This window comes from Choristoneura fumiferana, chromosome Z (assembly GCF_025370935.1).
Source record: "Choristoneura fumiferana chromosome Z, NRCan_CFum_1, whole genome shotgun sequence".
NCBI lineage: Eukaryota > Metazoa > Arthropoda > Insecta > Lepidoptera > Tortricidae > Choristoneura > Choristoneura fumiferana.
Window position 1 is genome coordinate 10,762,958 of NC_133472.1, and position 21,655 is coordinate 10,784,612.

The window sequence follows — 21,655 nt, forward strand, 5'->3', positions numbered from 1 at the left end:
CCCTTTATTTGTAAAACAACGAAAATAATAAAAGATTTTTTAAATTTACATAAATCATCAACTATCTCTGGTTACAAATATCAAATATAGCGAATCTGATAACGTCTAAAGTTCTGTTGAACTGCGACTTCATAATGCAACAATCAGAGGTTCAATTTTTTATGCCGTGGATTTATTATCTGCGCCTGTGTAGTTCGACTACTTCCGCCGTAATACATCATTTTCAGGGAATCTGTAAAATTAGAACAGCCATCAGTCAAAAACCATGGACGAAATGTACAGTTATTTCAGTTTTACTTATGTCGATATTCAGTACAACACTAAAGAAGATTGTCAATTTTACCAAAATAAATACAACGGAACCTAAAACACAACGTTTAATCGTGAAAAATCTGCATATCTTTGATGGAAATGATAAAAGCAAATTAATTATCTTTATGTAAATATTACCATGAGATGGCACTCTTTGATGGAATAACGGCAACTAACCTATAAAGAGTCAAAAACAGTTGATTTCTGGTTTTCCGAAAAAAACACTGTTCTGTGGAACACTAAGTGCGTTTGCAGCACTTGATGTCCACAACACGAAACCAAATTTTAAATTATTTTTAAAATACTGAAAATCACCAAAAACTCCGTATTAGTTTATTTGATAGCTCACGAACCACAACCACAAAGCCTCTGTCGCATAATATGGCGGATGGCACGATGAAACGTCACTCGCTCGTAATGACAAACCATTGGCGAGTATAGAATATATAAATGTCATGCCGTCTTTGTTTTTATATGCCGACACTATATCGATTTTACACATATTTGCATAACAAAATGTATCTATAGTAGAAGGGGGCCTCTCCATGTGTTTACTTCCTCTGAGCGTCGGACACGTTCCAATTTGGCTGCATAATAATCCGCGCACACACACGCACACACACACACACACACGCCCGCACGAACGACGCTCGGTTAAAATAAGGAGTATAGGTAGTGCCACCAGAGTTGAGATCATGCACACAAGAACATGTCGTGTCGACAGCAGGATTTTGACATTTATAAATTGTAAGCCGTATACGGTTTTCACACGCTTTGATTTCGCAGATGAACGATGGTTGGATCAGATCATTTCCTTAACCCTAGCTGCTAAGTTAGTTGTTGTTGTTTCTTTAAAAAAAATATGGCTCTGTCCATTCGAGGACAATTTTGCCAGTGTCTAGTAGTTTTTGCCGTTGTACGGTAAAAAAAATCTAGAAAACGAAATATGAGAGGTAATGGTGGATGAACGATGACAGCGCGAGTCCTACTAGCAATAAAATTCAAAGGAACGCTAAGTTAGTTAGTTAGTGTATTAAATAGGGTTGCCAACCATAAAAAAAATCCCTCGTACTATGCGGCTAAGAAACTCGTATTTAGTTCATAAACTTGTGATTGTGAGCAAAAAATTGATCAAAAATATCTGAACACGACTCTATTGTTAACGGCGTAGAAGCGTGTTCAGATATTTTTAGTCTAATTTTTGCTCACAATCACAAGTTTATGAACTCGACTGTACATCGTACATTTATTATTTTATTCTACATCTAAAATGTGCTAAAACGAAAATTAAGGCACATTAAACAATGGGATTTAGGACTTTTTCTCAATGAAATAAACTATTGCAAGTTTCTTACTAAATAAAACATCACTATAAAAAGTATTTTGTCAAGACTCAAAACTCAAGTAAAATCACTCAAGCAATAAGTTTTAAGGTGAAGGTAACGTATGGTAACGTTGCTTCATTATGGCTCTAACGTTATTAAATATACCACACAAATAGCAACTCCATCTAGATGTTGTTAGGACTGTATCTCACTCAACGTTACTTTTAATATTTCCTTTCATGCTTCCTGCGGGCTACTACGAAACTCGAAACTCGAAGTTCGTGTCGTGCGGTCTCTCTGACACTTATACGAAAGCGACAAGGACCACACGACACGAACTTCGAGTTTGGAGTTTCGTAGTAGCCCTGCTGGAATTTGATTTCGGTCGGATGCAAGTCGGATGGTTGCAGTGTTGCCCGCATCAAGAAACCTTTTTTTTCTTTGTACGGCTTGTTTATGTGTCATAGACAAAAGTTGTTTAGGGTAAAGCTTTGTCTGTGGTTTCAGTCTCTATACGAGTCTTCGCGTTCATATTGTCGCACTAATTTTGTGTGAAATAAATCTCACGATAGCCATGAAAGTTTTTGTCATCTGTAGCTGAAATCATGAAATTTATGCGTTTTTTACGTATTTCTATGCCGATTTTACAATATTTTCTTTTCCACAGCTAATTATGTGCCATATAAACTTATGACTAAAGACGCTCGTCACTCTTGTTTGGCCGCCATGTCTGATACTCGTCCGAAGCTAAGCTTATTGAGTTCGTGTTGTGCTATATCCTTTTGGGATTAAAAGACAGTGAATTTCGTTGTGTTAAAGCAGCGGTTTTATAGGAATATCATAAAACTATTTACTTGTAATGTGTGCGGAGTGTATCATGAATTAGAGCAAATCGATATAATTTGCTTTTGCAGAAGTCTTCGACATCGTATTTTTAGTTCATCCGCCATATTGGCGTTAATATCTCTTCGTAAGTCTTTTTTGATAATTTTTTAGCTTTACTCCTAGTATAGTTTTGTAATATTATGATAATTCGATTTACCTATTGTTGGGACTTTCTCACACATAAGTGTAGCGTGCATGGTGCAGGTATTAAATAATATTTCGACATTTTATCCATGGCCTCTTTTGAGGTAATTTCATCCGTTATTACATAGCTTGAAGGAACTTGTGGGGCATCATAACAAACTCTTTTTCGTTACCATTATATGTTTTCACATTCGAGATTGTTCAGCTTTACTTACTCGGCAGTAAAATGCTGGCCTAACGATTTGCTAGTATTACTATCTACATGCCTTGTATTTCGATCAATTTACTGCATATTCATCCATACTACCACTGTAATCTTGTGAATTTTAGTTGCTCGGTCAGTTTTACTCAAAATTCACTTCAGTTATTAAGTTTTCCTAAGGTATTGTTCTGTTCTATCAAATGTATTTAGCCATGTAATAAGTGGGTCTGAGGAATGTTCTAGACGCCGTCATTTACTACTCGTTTGGCATCATTATTAAAATGGTGATTAATTTTTTTTTTATAATTTTTCTGCACCTCATTACCAAATTTTTAACTGTGAGCTTGTTTAACAAATGTAGTTTTAGGTCTGCATCAGTGTCCCTCCAATCTGGCCTTGGTTCGTAGTCTTTATTTCTGATTAATATTTTGGTTCTTGTGTTTGGTGGCAATGTCAATTGTTGGGCTTGTAATATTTAGGTTAGGTTGTGTGGTGTGGATTTGGTAGAGACATAATATTCAGTTGCATGGTTCTCTGCTCTGTGCATGTTGTGAAATAGGCATAGGCTTTTAGTTTATTTTACATATATTATACTATGGGTCATAAACAGAGAGCGGAATTTAAATGGCAAAATCAAACATCAAGAGTTGGAAAATTGAATTTTATTGACTATTGATATATATATGTATAAGCATATCTTTATTTATTTACTAACAAAAATAGTAATAAATATCCTCAAATCCACATTTAAGCAAGAAAACAAAATTTTCAAATAAAATTTACTAACCATATCATTCTGAACCACTACTTAACTTTATGGTTGGACTAAAGCAAAGGGGGTTCCGATAACATAGGTTAGGTTAGGATAGATGTTGAGTTTTATATGGGACCCCCTTTGCTTTAGGTGGACTGACTAAACTTATTGATAGCTGGAATAGTCAATATAATTTAACATTCCAACTCTATTGATGTTTGATTTTTGCTATGAGAATACTGCTGTCTGGTCATAAATAATTCCAAATAACACTCCTGAAAGCGCTGTCTATGGAAGGTGGTAGTAATAAACCGTTTCATATTATTGGGAAATAGCACTATCCTTGTAAGACCTCGCATACTTCACAAAGTGAAAATCAATTACAAGAATAATCACCAAAAGTACTATGCAGAGTACAAAATTTTCTGTGAAATAAGAATGTAAAAGTTATTAAAATAATTTCCAAAATCACAGGATTCTTGGCTCAGTCTATAGAACAATGACATCATCCCAGCCTATATACGTCCCACTGCAGGGCACAGGCCTCCTCTCGGAATGAGAGGGCTTGGGCAGTAGTTCCCATGCCGGCCCAGTGTGGATTGGGAACTTCACACACACCGTTGAATTGCTTCGCAGGTTTGTTGTGCAGGTTTCCTCATGATGATTTCCTTCACCGTAAAGCTTGTGGTAAATTTCAAATGTAATTCCGCACATTAATTTCAAAAAACTCAGAGGTGTGAGCCGGGTTTGAACCCACGATCCTCTGCTTGAAAGGCCATAGGTCATACCACACTGCCACCACGGCTTATATGCCACAAAATGGTGCCACTGGAACATGAGTTATGAAAGATGTAACTACTATATATACTGGGTCACACAATGTCCATCTCATAGGGCAAGTAATAGGCTATAGTGGGCTGTTTTATACAACAAAACACCTTGTTCTGCTTTTTTGCATTATAACCTCATGTCACTCAAATGTGCAATAGAATGTACACAATAAGTTCAAGAGAATTAAGTAACAAAGTAAAATTTATTTTATTTCTATATTGTACATCATGACATTGACTTTGTTCCTGAAACAAATTGCTTTAACAAACATTTATATGGTGGGCCTGAAGAGGGTATTGCATTTAGTTTCCAACGTTAAATCCAAATATTAATATGAGAATAAGTTTAAAAGTAAAGTTTTACTTTGAGTTTAATTGGAGCATATCATCCTTTGATCTTATAATAACACTAGTTAATACCAGGCTCTGCTCTCTTGATAATGCCAATGGATATAATAATTTAAGAATTTCATGTTAGATTTTATTTGCAAATATTGAAATCCATGCTTGTTATTAAAATTCCCGTTGTCGGTAAATTCAGTTAGTAAGCAAAGTGATTTTGATATTATATTGATCCTTGTTTTTTTATTCCGCACAATAGGCTCCCTCAAAATAGACTGAATTTAATGAATTACTCATGTTTTTTTTAGTTTTTACCACATTATCTAAATTATGACACACTACATGCACCCAATTCTACTGGAACTTTTACTCGTAACATAACTAGAGAGAAAAAACAGCACAATTATGTTGTCTATTGTTCAAGGAATTTTTTCATTTTTTATTTAGGTTGTTTAATTTTAAGTCACATTGTAAGTTCTAGTAAGTATTTCTCTTTATCTGACATATATAATAAAATCTAAAAACGTAAATTGGTTAAATGTCTACTGTGTCTTTTTATACAAATAAATTTCAATGAAAATGCTTAATTTCAAAATGTGTTCAATTTAGTGTTAAAATATTCCTTTGCAATCTAACAACTTTATTTATACTACTGCACCACAAATAATGCAACATTATAGTTTGCTGTCAGATCTCATACAGCAATAGCAAAATTGTAGTACAAAAAATAACATACATCCTCCATTTTAGTCAGTTAAAAAAGTGCTTATGGAATTCTTTTTTTTTTATACAACTGGATGGCATACAAGCAAGTGGGTCTCCTGATGGTAAGAGATCACCACCACCCATAGACACCTGCATCACCAGGGGGATTGCAGATGAGTGGCCGACCTAAGATGGGATACCTCAAGTGCCAGTAATTTCACTGGCTGTCTTATTCTCCACACCAAAACAACAGTGCAAGCACTGTTGCTTTATTAGCGAGCAAGATGGTGGTAGCAATCCAGGCGGACCTGCATTCTCAAGTTCAGGTTTTAGGCTATACAATGACGATTTCTTTTTCTTTGCATGGTCATGGTAGCATGAAGGCTGTCTTTAGTTTATTTTTAACTGACTTGTTGGTCGCGTTTCACTAACATATTGTGCTCTAAAACCTGTAAAATTAGAATTAATCAAGGTTTTAGGTAAATTTCTGGTAACTTTAACATTTAATTAAATTACACAATCATTGACTAAAAACTAGTTCTCATGTACAATTTCCATTTCTTGAAGAGTAAGCCAAGAAATGCTTGTTCAAATCCCAGTTAAGACACCAGCAAAGTGTATTAGTTCAAAAAATCAGTTGACCTATTTTGTTCAAATATTAATTTAGGTTAAGAGCGTTTATACCTGCTGAGCTGGCAACATTGCATTTTTTTTAGTTTTTCTCGATTATTCCATAAAAATTGAGTGAAAATTAAAAATGTTTTCTGATAGAGCACTTCTTAATATATAAGTTAATGTTTCTACTTCAATAATTATTTGTGATAAGACTTTTATATTCCTTAAAAACGAATTAATGTTTATTACCGGTTTTTAAAGAAAATAAAAGTTTATAACAAATAGTTATTGGAGTAGACTCATTAACTTATATATTAAGAAGTGTTCATCAGACAACATTATTAATTTTCATTCAATTTTTATGGAATAATCGAGAAAAACTAACAAAAATGCAATGTTACCAGCTCAGTAGGTATAAACGCTCTAAATAGTAAAAAAAAAATTAACAACCAACTCCAAAAAAATAAAAAATAACAAAAAATGGGACCGACTACAAAACCCTTGATTTTTTTAGGTACATACTAGATTGAAATTGTTGCCTCTGCACAAGCCAGGAGTAGTGGAACAATAGTTGTCTACCTCACCTACATTACTATGGGTTTCAATCCTTCCTGCTGGGTCGTGCTGAGTCACCGACTTCAATCTAGTAGGTACCTAGAAAAATCAAGGATTTTGTAGTTGGTCCCATTTTTTGTTATTTTTTTGGAATCAGTTTCACACTTTTGTTAAAAACTTTCTTTATTTCTCACTTAGTAAATCTCACAATGGTTTATAGATGAAGCGAGCATTACTTCGCTTTGACGAGTTCTATTGGTCATCTACGGTCTTCTTCATTAGGTCCAGTTTACCAAATGATACTTTCTGAATGTAAATACTTATCTTAATGCTAAAAATGCCAAAATCGCCATAGTTGCGCCTATAAAATTTGAGGTTTGCTCTCGATTTCCTTAGGATCCCATCATCAGATCTTGATTTGGTGACAATGGGACCACCTCAGAAGAGTACCCTTTTGAATAAAAAAAGAATTTTGAATATCGGTCTACAATTGACTGAATAATCGGTGAACATACATAAAAAAAAGAAAAAAATACAAACATTGGAACATAGGACCTCCTCCTTTTTTAAGTTGGTTAAAAAGTCCATTAAAATCATTAGCCATTATAAATATTGAGAGAGCATTTAATAATGTCAGACAGAGCAAATATTAACCAGAAATAAGATGAAAAATTTAATGATTGTTATATTATAATTTTAAAACTTGATGACCTTTGTGTTATCCTTGTGTGTGGGCCCTCGCGTACATTATAAAGGACCAATTAACACTAAGAATAACGGCCGAATGTACTTTATAAATGTTTCATTGAATAAAGAATCTTAAGGATTTTGAAATAATATCCAAAATAACAAAGCTATTAAAAAAGTTAGGCTGTAACAAATTAGTAAAAAGATAGAAATCAATTAACAGGAAAAATACTTGAGTAACAAAATAGTAGATTATGTGATTACATCTAACATATATAGGTATATGTATATTATGAAAAATAATAATTGTCATTTTATGATATATTATATACTAAATCCATTTTCAGATAAGAATTCTGCTCACATTGGAAATAAACATGGATGGATTGATCTTGTCTGTTATTGAATAGTCAATCTTTTTCCAGGCATAATGCATATAGCAACTACATAAATGTACACAAATATACTCAGCGGCACAAAATTTGGCCCACTCTCCATACAAAATTACCTATTATTGCATACATTTTAGGGCCAGATTTTTGCCACTCAGTATATTTTGACCTTGCCAAATATATTGTTACAGTATACAAACAGTATACTGTACAATATGGTCCAAAATATTTTGAATTCATTAAAAATATTATTTGTTTTTAAAGTAATCCCTCCCAGGTAAACAACATAAAACTATGATTTATTTTGTGGTAGTACATCTAAATTCACGGGACTTGGAAAAGGGTTCAATCCAATAATTAAACTTCGTCTAAACACTAAAAAAGAATTACCGTTTTGGTTTTTCTTTTTTAATATGCCCATGCTATTGCGTGTAATGTTTTTGGCGCTGTGATTACTTTAGGCAATGAGGGCTACCGTTTTCTCGCTCACCAGTTGGCGCCACTGTAGACAAAGGTCCCGTCTGAAGTATAGCGGTTAGTTTTTTATTACGGGCGTGAAAACAAAATTTACATTTAAACCATATTTAATACCTTAAAATCGTACCATAAAAATATCGAGCATGCCGTAGTGTTGCGTAGTCCCGATTTGTTCGAAAAAAAGGGAGGACAGGTTATTCTGAAATACAAAACCGTCTCAAAACACTGACATTTATTGCCCCGTAACGAATATTTCACAATTAATTTCAGGTATTGCAAAATATTCACAAAATTTTTCTAATTATAAATAAACCCGCGTAGCTCACCCAAAAACTGTGTGATTTGATATTTCGGAGACCTCTCGCTACACTAGCGCATCTAGCGGCGAATTCATACGCGATAGCCCTCATTCTGATTGGAAATAAAAAGTAGCCATTACGAAAAAAATCAAGTAATATTTTTCTAAGGATTTCGTATTTTTTTAAATTATTATTATGAGAGGGAGGCAAACTAGTAAAGCGCGTCATCTGATGGGAAATGGTCACCGCTGCCCATGAGTACCAACTTATTGTGTACGGAATCTTCTAAGTTTAGGTATATTTTTATACCTTAGACTGCTGTTTACTCTTATGTATGGTTTCAAAAGACCTATCCAACGATACCCCACACGAGTTAGTCGAGAAAAAGCCTATTTTTTTTTTTATTATTATTTTACCACTTTGTCGTCGTCTCTGAGGTTAGATGCGGACAGACAGACACACAGACAGACAAACATGGCGAAACTATAAGGGTTCCTAGTTGACTACGGAAACCCTAAAAAACATATTTTAGTTTGGTGGTGAAGATTCTTCTAGAGAATAGAAGGATCAACATAAACTATATTAAACGACTCTACTTTTCATAACTCATAGAACTACTTTAGGCCATTGTCTTAGTCTATAGCTAAGTAAGTAATAAAAAAGTTTTAATTGATTACAAGAAACTTCTAACAGAAACCTGCTTGGAACAGTCAACAGTTTTGTGTATCTCTCTCTTGCTGGTACTGCCGCCGTCACATATGTCGGCGCGAGTGAGGTGCTAAGTGTGTCCAAACGAGCGTGTTGAACTATTTTGAGCACCTTGCTGTTAAGCGATAATATGTATTTGATAGCGGCTATTGTTAAGTCAGCCTCAGCAGGATATACAGCTACAAGAACAAAAAACTCGTCAATATACTCTTGTGTTGATTTTTGATTTTTTTTTCGTCATTGCGGTCATTCGATGTATAAACGTCCTTGTTATAGTTGTTATAAAACACTAAAATAAAACCTCTTTCGGGCAGTCGGGTAAATAAGTTTGATAAAAAAAAAAAAAATTAATACAAGCTTTTGGCTGACTGTACTTATATTGTCACCCAAACCACATTTGCACATCAAATTTCAAGTCGATGCCATTAACCGTTGAAGAGTTCCGTCCTGTGGAGACGATCCTGGCCGGACTACCCATATGTCACAACCAGATTATTGTATTGTCACGCAATCTACATAAGTATACCAAATTTCATGTTAATCTAACTACTGGAAGTTGGTCGAATTTAACTTCTTAGACATAGACAGACAGGCAGACAGACAATGGGATAGGTGAAACTAAATAAAAGCTTGTAAAATACGTCGACGGAAGTTGCTTAGTAAAAGTATTGTATTTCATTAGTGTTGCATACCAAATTTGACGTCACTTACATCAGAACTTAAAAAAAATATTTTACATATTATTATTTTGTTACTTTCTATGTCTCAGGCTATCTTAGTCGAAAGCTGCAGGATGTGATTTGAATTAACGTTTAATTGAATCTTTGCGGTGGGCGCCACTATCGCGAGGAAACCCGCGATACACCACCTTAGCTTGCATTTTGTCAAAAAATACAGGTTTGCGTGTTTGCGTACTCGAGCGTGTTGCACACTTGAATTAATTGTTCGCTCGAAGTTGACATTCGTCAAAATTCGGGATTTTCGGTGGCTCTGCCCACGACTGGTTTTATTTAGAGATTATCAGACTAGTTTTGTAAAAGTAACTTAAATCGGACGCTAGTTGAATGCGCGCCATTGTAACGCAGCATTGTATACCTACCTACATTGCGGCGTTCTATCGTCGCAAACTATTTATAGTATACATGTCGTAGTGGTCCAGTCAGCAGGTTAAGTTTTTGCACCATGTTGTCTTGTATAAACTACACTAATGTTTCTAAAGTTCACCATCAAGTCAGTAATATCGATTTTTATGCATTCCCGCCAATTGTGTCGTTTCGTCACGTTTGCTCTGCTGCGGGGCTAAAAATAAAATAATACCGAAAATTCTTACCTGTCTGAGGCTGATTGATAATTAACATAACATACCTTTTAGGTAGCTTAGATGCTTTCGCTAATGGATGACATAATTATGTGACCTTTACTCTCTTTATACTTATTGGTCTCTATTTTGTGATTGATCTATTTTATACTGAAAACAGATTTCCTATCACCTGCTTTCACTCCGCCCGCCCTCCCTATGTCTCTGTCAAATGCTTGACAGTTTTTTATTGTTATGTATTTAGTAATATAACAACTTTAAGGCAAAGTTTTATGTGGTTAATAATATGATTTTGTTAAAATATATTCTTACTTCATTTGAAAAGGGCTTGGTTAGGTATACTTGTTTTTTTATACATCTTTGAATAAATAAAAATGTAAAAAAAAAGCAATGAAATCAATTAATTAGTCTATTTGGATAGAATTGGTGAACAGTAAACAAACTGAAAATAAGTATAAATGGACAATGAATTTTCTATTGATGTGGAAAACTAGTTCAAAAATGAAATCCTTGTTGCTAAATTCTGACATTTTAACATAATATTTAATTTTAGCACCCATGACCTTATAAATTGAAAGTATATAATGTACTTTTAAAATATGTCATTTTTTAAACAAGAAAAATAGCACAAATAATTTCAAAAAGAAAAACAATATAAAATCTTGCTTATTGCAGTGATCATTCACAGAAGAATATGGCGTAAATTGTTCGTTTATGTTTACAAATTTTATGTATTAGACTCCAGGTAGGATAGGGAAAGATTTGTCATTGTTATAATTCAAAAGCAATGTTTTTGATATTTATTCAATTTTGGTAGGTAGTTTGCTTTTTCAGACGAGAAAAAAGGAACACAAATTCAGATGTTGTGATTTTTTTTTGTGCAATGTAAAACATTGTAAGGAGATTTATTTACCATGTACATTACTTTTATTTAACAGGGTTTTTATGCCAACAAATATACATATTAAAAGTATTTTAAAAGGTTCAATTCCTAAGAATTATTGAAAAATGACCAGAAAAGAAAGTAAAAAATATGAAAAAGATGCTTTAAGATTGAGCTGACAGCAAACTTTAATGTTAGTACTTTCTAATATTTCAAAATTCAAGCCCAGATAATTAATTGGCTGTACTTGCTTTGTCTGTGCGTGTATAACCTCTCTATTGTACAAAAATAAATATACAAACATAACCGATAAATAATACATACGCAACTTATACCTTCACGCATATTTCTTCCTTACTCTAAATTCTCTGGGTTTACTTTTTGAAATTACATAAATATACTTTCTAATTTATGTAGATTGGTAGTCAAGGAGGAGTTAGTGGATACTAGTTTTTAACATAATATTTATAAATCCATTTCTTAACAGCAGATAAACTGACAGACAATTTTTTGTTACAGATTGGATACTGGTTTATCCTGTGTATGGCAAGCAAGCAGTACACTCTTACCACAGGTATTTTATTCTGAACTTTTATTGATTGTTAAATATTTTATTTACTGAACACAATGGCTTGACACCCCATTTATTCCAGGTATGACTTCAACTTCTAATTGATGGGATGACCTGGTTTCTGGTGCTGTAGCACCCACTATTATTTATTTTGATAGAATGGTTTTACGTTATTGGAGGAAATAGCTAATGCCTCTAAGCCAGAGATTGGATGAGCCTCTTGTTGCAATTGAGGTGAGAGAATGATGCAATTACAGTTAGTCGAGAGTATTATACGAATTTACGTATAAGTTCAAATTGATTTTAATGAAAACTATAGTGAGTGTAATTTCGGCAGGTAGATAGCAGACTCCAGCACAATGCAGCAGGCTGTGGACCCACTCGCGACCACGAGTACGGTGAGTACAGCAGGCCTTTTAAGATGCCTAGGGAAAAACTTTAAACATAATGTTTGTGTAAGGTAGTCAAATTTGAATTGTTTTATAAATGAGAAATTAAATAATTCATTATGTTTGTCATAGCCAACGGTGGAATCAATCAATGGGGCTCCACCCGATGAGCCGACGCGGAGGCAAGGTCGAATGACTAATCAGTTGCAGTTTCTTCAGAAGAATGTTATGAAAGCAATATGGAAACACCAATTTGCTTGGCCGTTTCATCAACCCGTGGACGCCAAAGAGTTAAACCTCCCAGTGAGTGCATCTAAACATCTTTAGTTGTGTTCGATTATTTCAACTGGACATTCCATAACATTAGAATTTTCTGTTTTCAGGATTACCACAAAATCATCAAGAAGCCTATGGATCTTGGCACAATCAAAAAGCGCCTCGAATCCAATTATTACTATTCGGCACAAGAATGCATCCAGGATTTCAATACTATGTTTACCAATTGCTATGTCTACAATAAACCTGGCGAGGATGTTGTAGTCATGGCGCAGACGTTGGAAAAACTCTTTCTAAACCGGGTAAAAATTGAATTCTATTGCAAGTAAATCATTTGGTTGCATTTTTATAGCTTAGTTAATATTAATATTTCTCTCTCCTCTGCAGATAGCTCAGATGGACAAGGAGGAGAAAGAAATGGAAACTCCTTCGAAGGGCGGTAAAGGCGGTGTGAAAAAGCGAGTGCCGGGCGGGAGCAGCGGCGGCGGCAGCGCGGGAGGCAGCGGCGGCAGTGGAGGCGGGGGCGCGCGCGGCGCCGCCGTCAAGACCATGCCGGCGCCGCCGCACCCCGCGCTCGTGGGGTCCACTAACACGACCACCACGCCGACGCTCGCCCTCTCCGCGCCACAGGCCGCCGCGCCCGCTACGCACACCGGCCTACCGCAACAGGTGCTAAGACCACCACTCGTCCCACACACACAAACACACACACACACAATCGATTTGTCACAGGTGCCCTATGCATTTAATCGGCTTCCAACGATGCCCAGACGCCTATTGAATGTTTTTAGGAGCGTTGTGGATGCACAATGCAGTTTGGTTTGGATTGTCCAGATGTCTGCTCTTTAACAACACTTTTGAAATTATTTTTCCACTCGCAGGTGGCCACTCAGCAGTCCAGTTTCCACGTGCCCCAGGCTGCTGCTACGCCAGTTTCCACCATATCGTCGGTCGCCCTCTCGCAGACTCAGCCGGCTAAGGTATATAATGTAGTTAATATCATCATCATCATCATTTCAGCCGTAGGACGTCATGTGAGCATAGCTCTCTCCATAGCTTGCTGAGCAACTCTGAGCCTATTTATAAGGCCTAAAGTAAAGCACCACCTCTCGGATCATCCATATGTCATCACTGGCAACACACATTGGTTAAAGACTTTCGTCTTAAGGCAGTGAGGAATTTTGGACGAAAAGACATTGCGGAGTTTCCCAAACACTGCCCATCCGAGTTGGATTCGACGATTGACCTCCATTTCGAAGTTGGACTTACCTGATTGGACGGTTTGTCCTAGGTACACATACGCGTCAACAACTTCAGTAGTTTCATAATGTGATAATGTGATGTTCTATTCATTCATGCTATTTTTTGTGTGCCGATTTTTTCATTTAATGTTTGTTTTAGGTCAAAAAAGGCGTTAAGAGAAAGGCTGACACCACGACTCCTATGGGTAGTTCCTTTGAAGGTGGATACACAACTCCAACCATTGAACAGCAGAGTGGTGCTAAACCGGCTAAGATATCCACCCGGAGAGAGAGTGGTCGTCAGAAGAAGGTAAAAAAACATTTTTCGAGTGTTGCAGTACTACTAGTGTAGTTGTTGTTGTGGTTGTTTTTGTTTAATCCAAGTAATATTATCTTATTTATCTGGTTATCCGTACCGCAATACAAAATTAACAGTTAATTTTAATTTCGAATTATAGTTTGTTTTAGTTTTAATTAATCATGCATGTTAAATTGCTTTTGGATTTAACTCTATGCTATGCGATATGGATAGAAATATGTTTTCAAAATTTGTCTGCTCTGCATGCGATTTTTTTTTATACATACACATACAGGCTTTAACATAATTGGGTAAATTACAAACTGCTCTGCGATTTGGTTCATTTCACTGAAGTAATAGGATTTACTTAAAAATATTTTCCAAGCAACTGCGTTATCGATCTTATCGTCAATAAAATCAAATATTGTTTGTTTAGTAGTTCTTTTTAATATTGAGTGTTCCAAGCAGCCATGCCTCTACATTTAAAATACTTGCTTCAACGAAAAATGCATAAAAATCTTCGCTACCTTGTCCATACGGTATATTTCTTAGGAATGATTAAATTATTTCACACTTATTTGGCCAACATACTGTTCTGAGTTTAAAAATTTCTTTCAAATGTGGCTTAATTGCAAGCGTAGTTTACGTATGTGTGCGTGTAAGTTGTACATTTTGCCAACACTCTTAAAGCATATTACAACTAGAAACAGTAAATACACTGCTAAAATTATATTTATCCCTTTTATAAAAAGGTCACTTCAGAATTTTGGCTACCAAAAGTGATGAGTGTACCAATGAATTGTATTGCATTATCTAAACCTACTGGGCTGGAGAAGTATATTTCGATCTTGTGTGCTAAGTATAAAGCGAAAGTTTGCTTGCGTTTTCAACTTTTAAAGTTTAAGGAGATTTTTCCTCACATCAATCTACAGACTAGTCCAATCAATTTTTAAGAACGACGTATAAAAATAAGTAGTAGCTTGAATTTTTTATGATCTAAACTAGCTTTATTATTATTACTGTCTCTTGGCATTTTAAAGCTGCACTATAATGCCTGTTTAGTTTAATGCACAGTCAAATCAACGCAAAGAAGCGAGCTTTTACTAAATACTAATGTCATGTGCTTCACTAATTTTTCTTTTTGATTACACCTAAACCACATGTTATGATGATTTCAAATTCTAGCCATGCGAGTGAATGATAGGTATTTGTCCAAATTTAGCACCATAGCGACCTTTTTTGGCTCGGCGTTTTTATTATTATAAGTCACTGGAAGCAAATTTATCCTTCGCGAGACAATCGAGTGTCGAAACTCCATTAAATATAACTTAAATGTCGCATGTCTCAGTGCGCACTCTTGATTGTATTAACGTATTTTAACTAATCGTCCTGCGAGCCAAGGCCCTGTATAGTAAGTTGATGTGTACCGAGGCACTAACTGGGTCCCGTTGCGCAGGCCGGCCGCAGTGGCGACGAGGGCTTCAAGATGGGCGCGCTGTCGCCGGGCGCCGGCGGCCCGGGCGCCTCCCACCACGCCGCGCTCACCCCGCAGCTCGCCAAGGGCAAAGAGAAATTATCCGATGCACTCAAAAGTTGCAACGAAATTTTGAAAGAACTGTTTTCTAAAAAGCATTCGGTAAGTTTCTACTCGCGTATTTTTTTTTCTTTTAACATGTCCTTGAAGTGGGGTACTAATTTAAAATATGTTTAAACAGGGCTATGCCTGGCCGTTTTACAAACCTGTGGATGCTGAATTGCTTGGACTCCATGATTACTTTGACATTATCAAGAAGCCTATGGATCTCGGGACCGTGAAACAAAAGATGGACAACAGGGCGTATAAATCAGCTGCTGAATTCGCTGCTGATGTACGCTTAATATTCACAAACTGCTACAAGTACAACCCGCCAGATCACGATGTAGTTGCGATGGCGAGAAAGCTGCAGGATGTTTTCGAAATGAGGTAATGAACGGGACGGGTTGTTGTAGAAATTATACTACTCATGTTTGTTTTATTTTGTTTTAGAGCATGTGTAACAAAGTTTTTGCTTTAGGTACGCCAAAATACCCGATGAGCCAGTTCACGTTGGGGCCCCTCATATGGACAAAAGCTCCGCCTCCAGCTCCGAATCGGGATCTGAGTCCGAATCTGAGTCAGACGATTCTGAAGAGGAAAGGAACAACAAAGTAAAACTCCTCGAAAAAGAGCTGCTTGCGCTGCAAGAGAAAATGAGAAAACTAGTGGAAGAGTCCAACACCAAGAAGAAGGCAAAAAAGAAGGTCAAGGACAAGTCAAAGAAACAAGTTGTGAATAGCGCCATGCCAAAGGCGAACGCAGCAGCGGCGTACAGCGCCAAAGCTAATAATATTGGAGAAAATATAGGTAATTATTTTTCTCAAAAATGTCCGTAACAGTTGACATTATTCTTTACATATCAGAAGGTGAAGTGCATAGTTTATGGTCAGCGAAAAATTAAAAAGTTAAAAAGATTGCAGGCGCGCTAGCTCGACAATAATGAATTAGCGCGCCTGCAATCAGTCACATTTTTTTTTAAAGTTAAAAAGGCCATGGAAATGTTGGCACAAGTCATATACAGCCAAGTCTAATGGCTGGTATCAGATATTTTGTTGGAACTCTGGCCTTTTTCTATTGGGTCTGAAATAGCTTGTGGTGTTTTCGGTGAAAAAATACACCTGCAGTTTATTTTTAATGAAAAAAGGCGGGAAAGCATGAGAAAAATATTGGAATAAAATTAAATTTTATAATATATTTTGAGAAAAGTTTATTTTATTTCAGAATTATTCACCATTTTTGAGAAAAGCTGTATATTAGTTTCGGGTGGAATAGCAATTGCTGGCTTCGTATTAGTTAAACGGACTCGCAAGCTCGTCCGTTTAATACTCATACTCAACCAGCAATTGCCTACTTCCAGGCCACGACAATAATCTACTATTTGATCATTATCACTTATCCCCATTCATTGATTTCCACGCTTCTTACAAGATTATTCCGACATCATCGAATTCAACTCTTACTTACACAGCCTACACAGTGGTCTAGTGTATAAGGGCGGCAAAATTTCATAGTATACATTTTTACTTTATTTCATAAAATGCAGCTGCTAAATTTACTTTTACATACTTGTATGTGGATGACATTTTTCTTTTAGTATGATTAAGGGTTAATCCTTTTATAAGGCCTTTTGTTCACGTAAAACTCATGTCATACGCGCTACATCGTCAATTGACGCTTGTGTGCTGATTGCTTCCATTTCTTGCAGAAAGGAACGAAACTGGAGAAATTCGTATGACGTGTAGTCTACGTATGTACAGCAACAGTAGGCTTAACTCGTTATTGTGACAGGTATAAAAGAGCATTGTTTGCAGCGACTGGCGCTCGCGGTAAGGGCGCCAGTAAGCGCGGAGGCGCGGGCGGCGCCAAGGGCGGCGCGCGCGCGTCTGCTGCCGGCAAGAAGAAGGGCGCCGCGCCGAGCGCCGCGCCCGCCGCGCACGCGCCTCCGCATGCCGACAGCGACGACGAGGACGTTGCTAAGCCCATGTCGTACGACGAGAAGCGACAGCTCTCGCTAGACATCAACAAACTACCGGGTAATTAATATTACTATTATAAACAATCATATTGGAATAGGTGTCAAAAATCACCACCGAAATATGTCCTAAAAGTACTTGCCAAAGATTAGAAAAAATAATATTTTAAAATTTTATAACAAAAAATTGAACTGACCGACTTCAGACTGGTTGAAAATTATTTTCATGGTTTTTTGTAGTCCGTTCAATTTTTTATAAAAAAAAAAATTTAAGCTTTTTAGTGTAAATAAGCTAAGATACAATAGTTTAACCCTTTACCAGGCCCCTTAGAACTAGCGTGTCTTCATACGTACTTATAAACTGTTACAACCGTATTTACCGCCTTGTAAAAAATGTATTTACGAAAGTCAGAGATGTTCCTTTAAAGTAGAAATAAAAATACGGTTATCCCATTGCCTGTCTAAGTAATTAACTGTCATACTCGATTTTGTCTTATTATATTCTTGATCAGGCGAAGGGATATATTCCTCCCACATCTTATTCTTCAGGGAAAGTCTTTAAAAGGAGATTTTACAGCTAGGTATGTGAATTCGCTCTAGGTTGAACACAAAAACAGTTTTATTACTTACGCGAGTTTTTATGACACGACAAGACAATTTACCGGGCCATGGGAAGAATAGCTCCCGCACAGTTAAACTCTAATAAGGCCATAGGATAATGTCAACCCACATCGTAATTTTGGTCATACACAAAAATGCATGAATATTTAGCAATAAAAAGCAATTACATTACCTTTCAACACTCAAAATCTATAAATATCAAAAAATTGTTCGATCTATGTACTTCTGTTTCATAGAAATTAAGGAAAGTGTTCCAATTTCTCCGTAGTTTACTGAAATCAAGTTCAAGTGAAATTAGAGTTCAAGGCTGCCAATGATATATTACGCGATTTAGAAGCGTGTTTAGAAAGATAATAAAATGCTATTTTCAGGGATCGACAAAATATTTTGTAGGTTTGGAGTTAAAACCTGACTACGGTAACCGATATAAGATGTGGGAGGAATATATCCCTTCGCCTTGTAAAGGGTTAATATCAACTACTCGTCACCTTTTACGACAGATTGCTTTTTCCGATGCAGAGACGTTCATTATTGAGGAGTCCTAGTGCTTCACCACCCGTTTGTGTAACATGCATTACGTTATGTGGTAACATGCATTACGAGCAGCATAAATTGCTTAGCAACTGTATAAAAGTAATTAACCTCTTCACCGCCACAAAGCAAACGAGGTGACGACGTACTCTGTACGCCACAGAAAAACCAGCGACAAATCAACTTTATTTTTAATTCCATTGCAGAAGGATTAATTTAGAGTTGAATGTTGGTCATGTATAGATGACTGTGGCGTGTTAGGCATTCCATTGGTTGTCACAACTGGATGACTGGCGGTGAAAAGGTTAAAATTCAACGCGTGAAATACTTGTTATTGAGTAGTAACTCCGATGGTCAACTGTGGTCTTCATCATCAGTTCCACTTCATCAAATGATGATTTTCAAAAGCAAATGCACGAATCCAATTTACTATAGGTGTCCCTACAACATTTGAAGAGTTCCCTCGATTTCCTTAAGATCCAATCATCACATCCTGATTTGGTGCTTATGGGACCTAATTGAAGACATTCCTAGACAAACGCAAAAAAAATTCAAATCGGTTCGTAAATGACGGAGTTCTGAGGTATATAAACATTAAAAAAAATACAACCAAATTGATGATTTGACCTCCTCCTTTTTTCAAGTTGGTTAATAGTACATTGTGTCTTAAGGGCGGTAAATAAGGAATTACGAACGAGAGTCCATTAGAAGCCCGAAGTCGAAGACTGAGGGCTTTAATGAGTCGATGTTCGTAATTCTAGTACCGCCCGTGCGACATACAATGTTTTTCATCACATTTGCAAGTAAAATTTTATATTTGTAAAAGAAAAAATATAATTGTTCCAAATATTGGCGATACCTTAGGCTGTGCTCTTGGCAACGTCGCCCTCTACCTCCCTCGGCATGCGCCGCAACGTGCGTGTGCATGTGGTGGTCCACGTAGTCCTGCAGCAGCGCCATCAGTACGGGCACTGACTCATTTACCGACCTTGGGCTTCATGGCAAGAAAATGTGTACGCGCAATGACTCATTTACCGACCACGGGTTTCATGACAAGCACATTAAGGTCGAGGGTTTTATTTGGGGGGTTGCAACCAAGGTAGCCTGCATGTTACGACACTGTTTACGAGCAAGTGTGATGAAAAAATAGATAAAAAATCATGGAACAATTGACATCAATTGATCTAGTCGCAAACTAAGCAAAGCTTGTGATGGCAATGGATACTTGGCAACGAATTAACGCACATATAATGTTGCAACCCAGAATTGCCGCGACAAAAATTTATTGTTGTTTTTTCTCTCAAGTAAACAAAACTTATAAATGACCTCAGTATTTAATACTTTAACTATTATTATTGTCAGGTTAATACACTGATACAATTGTTTTGAGTTGGCTATAAAAATGATATGCTTTGAACACAGGCGACAAACTCGGGAAAGTGGTGCACATAATCCAGAGCAGAGAGCCGTCCCTGCGCGACTCCAACCCAGACGAAATAGAAATAGATTTCGAGACCCTCAAGCCATCTACACTTCGAGAACTGGAAAGCTATGTGGCGTCATGTCTTCGAAAAAAGACACGTAAGCCGCATTGTGAGTCAAGCCGACATTGTTTACCTATGTTGATGTATCCTTATGTTAAGATTCCATGTTGTTCGTAATTGTGTTTTATTTTTTGATGTTGTGTTATTTTTCATCTTCCACGTTTTATACCTTGTTATTTCAATAGGCGAATAATGTTGGTGTGACTATTCTTTTTTTTTTCTTTTTTTCTTAGTTAATTGTATTTAACCCTTTTAATTTTACCTTGCTTCGTTTTTAACATCAATGAAATCATAACATGCTCATAAAAGTATTAGGCAGCAACTTAAATCTACAGCAGTTAATTTGTGGCTCCATACGTGAAAATGTAGCTAACTAACTGAACAATAATTTAATCGTCTTTCTTTCACTGACAGCAGGTATATTTTTATTAGCATGCAAAATAAAACAGCTGAATTAAAATAAATGTTTTGCATGGAATCTGTATATATAAAAGGTAAGTTTAAAATGAAGATAAAATAAAGAGCTTCTTCTTTCAGATCGTAAAGTTTCTGGTAAATCCAAAGATGAACAAATGGCAGAGAAAAAGCAGGAGCTGGAAAAGCGACTGCAAGACGTGTCGGGACAATTAGGAACAACTAAAAAACAACAAGTGAAAAAAGGTAAGAATATTTATAAAGCTACCTTGGCAATGTCGCTAGATGGCGTTAGTACCGTGAGGTTTTTTTGAGGTTACGGTCTTGCTTGCAATTATTATTGGCTATATGATATTTCGCCTGTATTTTAGCCCTCATTGTACCTACAGATGAGACAATGCTTAAAGATACTGCATTCTCGGAATCCTCAAAGAAACTAAAGTTTAGAGATTTAAATTGTATTTTGTAATTCGATCCAATTTATGAAAAGTGTAAACAAAGACGCCATTTATCCGACCACAGACATTCAATGATGTGAAAACCTAGAACCTATTGCAAAATAATGAATCCCTTCAGTAAATCGGTTAATTTATTAATTGAATAGATCAAAGTATTTTTGTCTATTTTATTATTTACAATACTTGATTTCATTCGAAAGACTGTTTATTCAATTAAAAAAGCAGTAACTATTTATTAATTTTAAGGAAAGTAAATAAAAATCGCTTATTCATCCGCGCATTAATGGATTTTTAAAATGTCAAATTTTCCACCATCTCTACGCTAGTCTAT

General features: G+C 36.1%; 1 protein-coding gene across 10 annotated transcripts in view; it reads left to right on the forward strand.

Moving 5' to 3' along the window:
- LOC141426955 (bromodomain-containing protein 3-like) overlaps positions 1-21,655 on the forward strand; it is a 59,565-nt gene that overhangs the window by 22,488 nt on the left and 15,422 nt on the right. For 2 of the 10 annotated variants that reach the window (XM_074086227.1, XM_074086226.1), the window contains exons 2-15: positions 11,953-12,007; positions 12,087-12,238; positions 12,346-12,402; positions 12,526-12,696; positions 12,777-12,971; positions 13,057-13,338; positions 13,551-13,649; positions 14,071-14,220; positions 15,665-15,844; positions 15,924-16,171; positions 16,263-16,591; positions 17,596-17,817; positions 20,331-20,501; positions 20,990-21,112. In XM_074086227.1, the coding sequence (XP_073942328.1) occupies positions 12,194-12,238; positions 12,346-12,402; positions 12,526-12,696; positions 12,777-12,971; positions 13,057-13,338; positions 13,551-13,649; positions 14,071-14,220; positions 15,665-15,844; positions 15,924-16,171; positions 16,263-16,591; positions 17,596-17,817; positions 20,331-20,501; positions 20,990-21,112 (2,272 nt within the window). In that variant the 5' untranslated portion in view covers positions 11,953-12,007; positions 12,087-12,193. Of the gene's footprint in view, positions 1-2,136; positions 2,608-2,642; positions 3,153-11,529; positions 11,627-11,952; positions 12,008-12,086; positions 12,239-12,341; positions 12,403-12,525; positions 12,697-12,776; positions 12,972-13,056; positions 13,339-13,550; positions 13,650-14,070; positions 14,221-15,664; positions 15,845-15,923; positions 16,172-16,262; positions 16,592-17,595; positions 17,818-20,330; positions 20,502-20,989; positions 21,113-21,655 lie in introns of those variants that run through there. The other 8 variants (XM_074086257.1, XM_074086248.1, XM_074086235.1 and 5 more) reach the window with 7 other exon arrangements.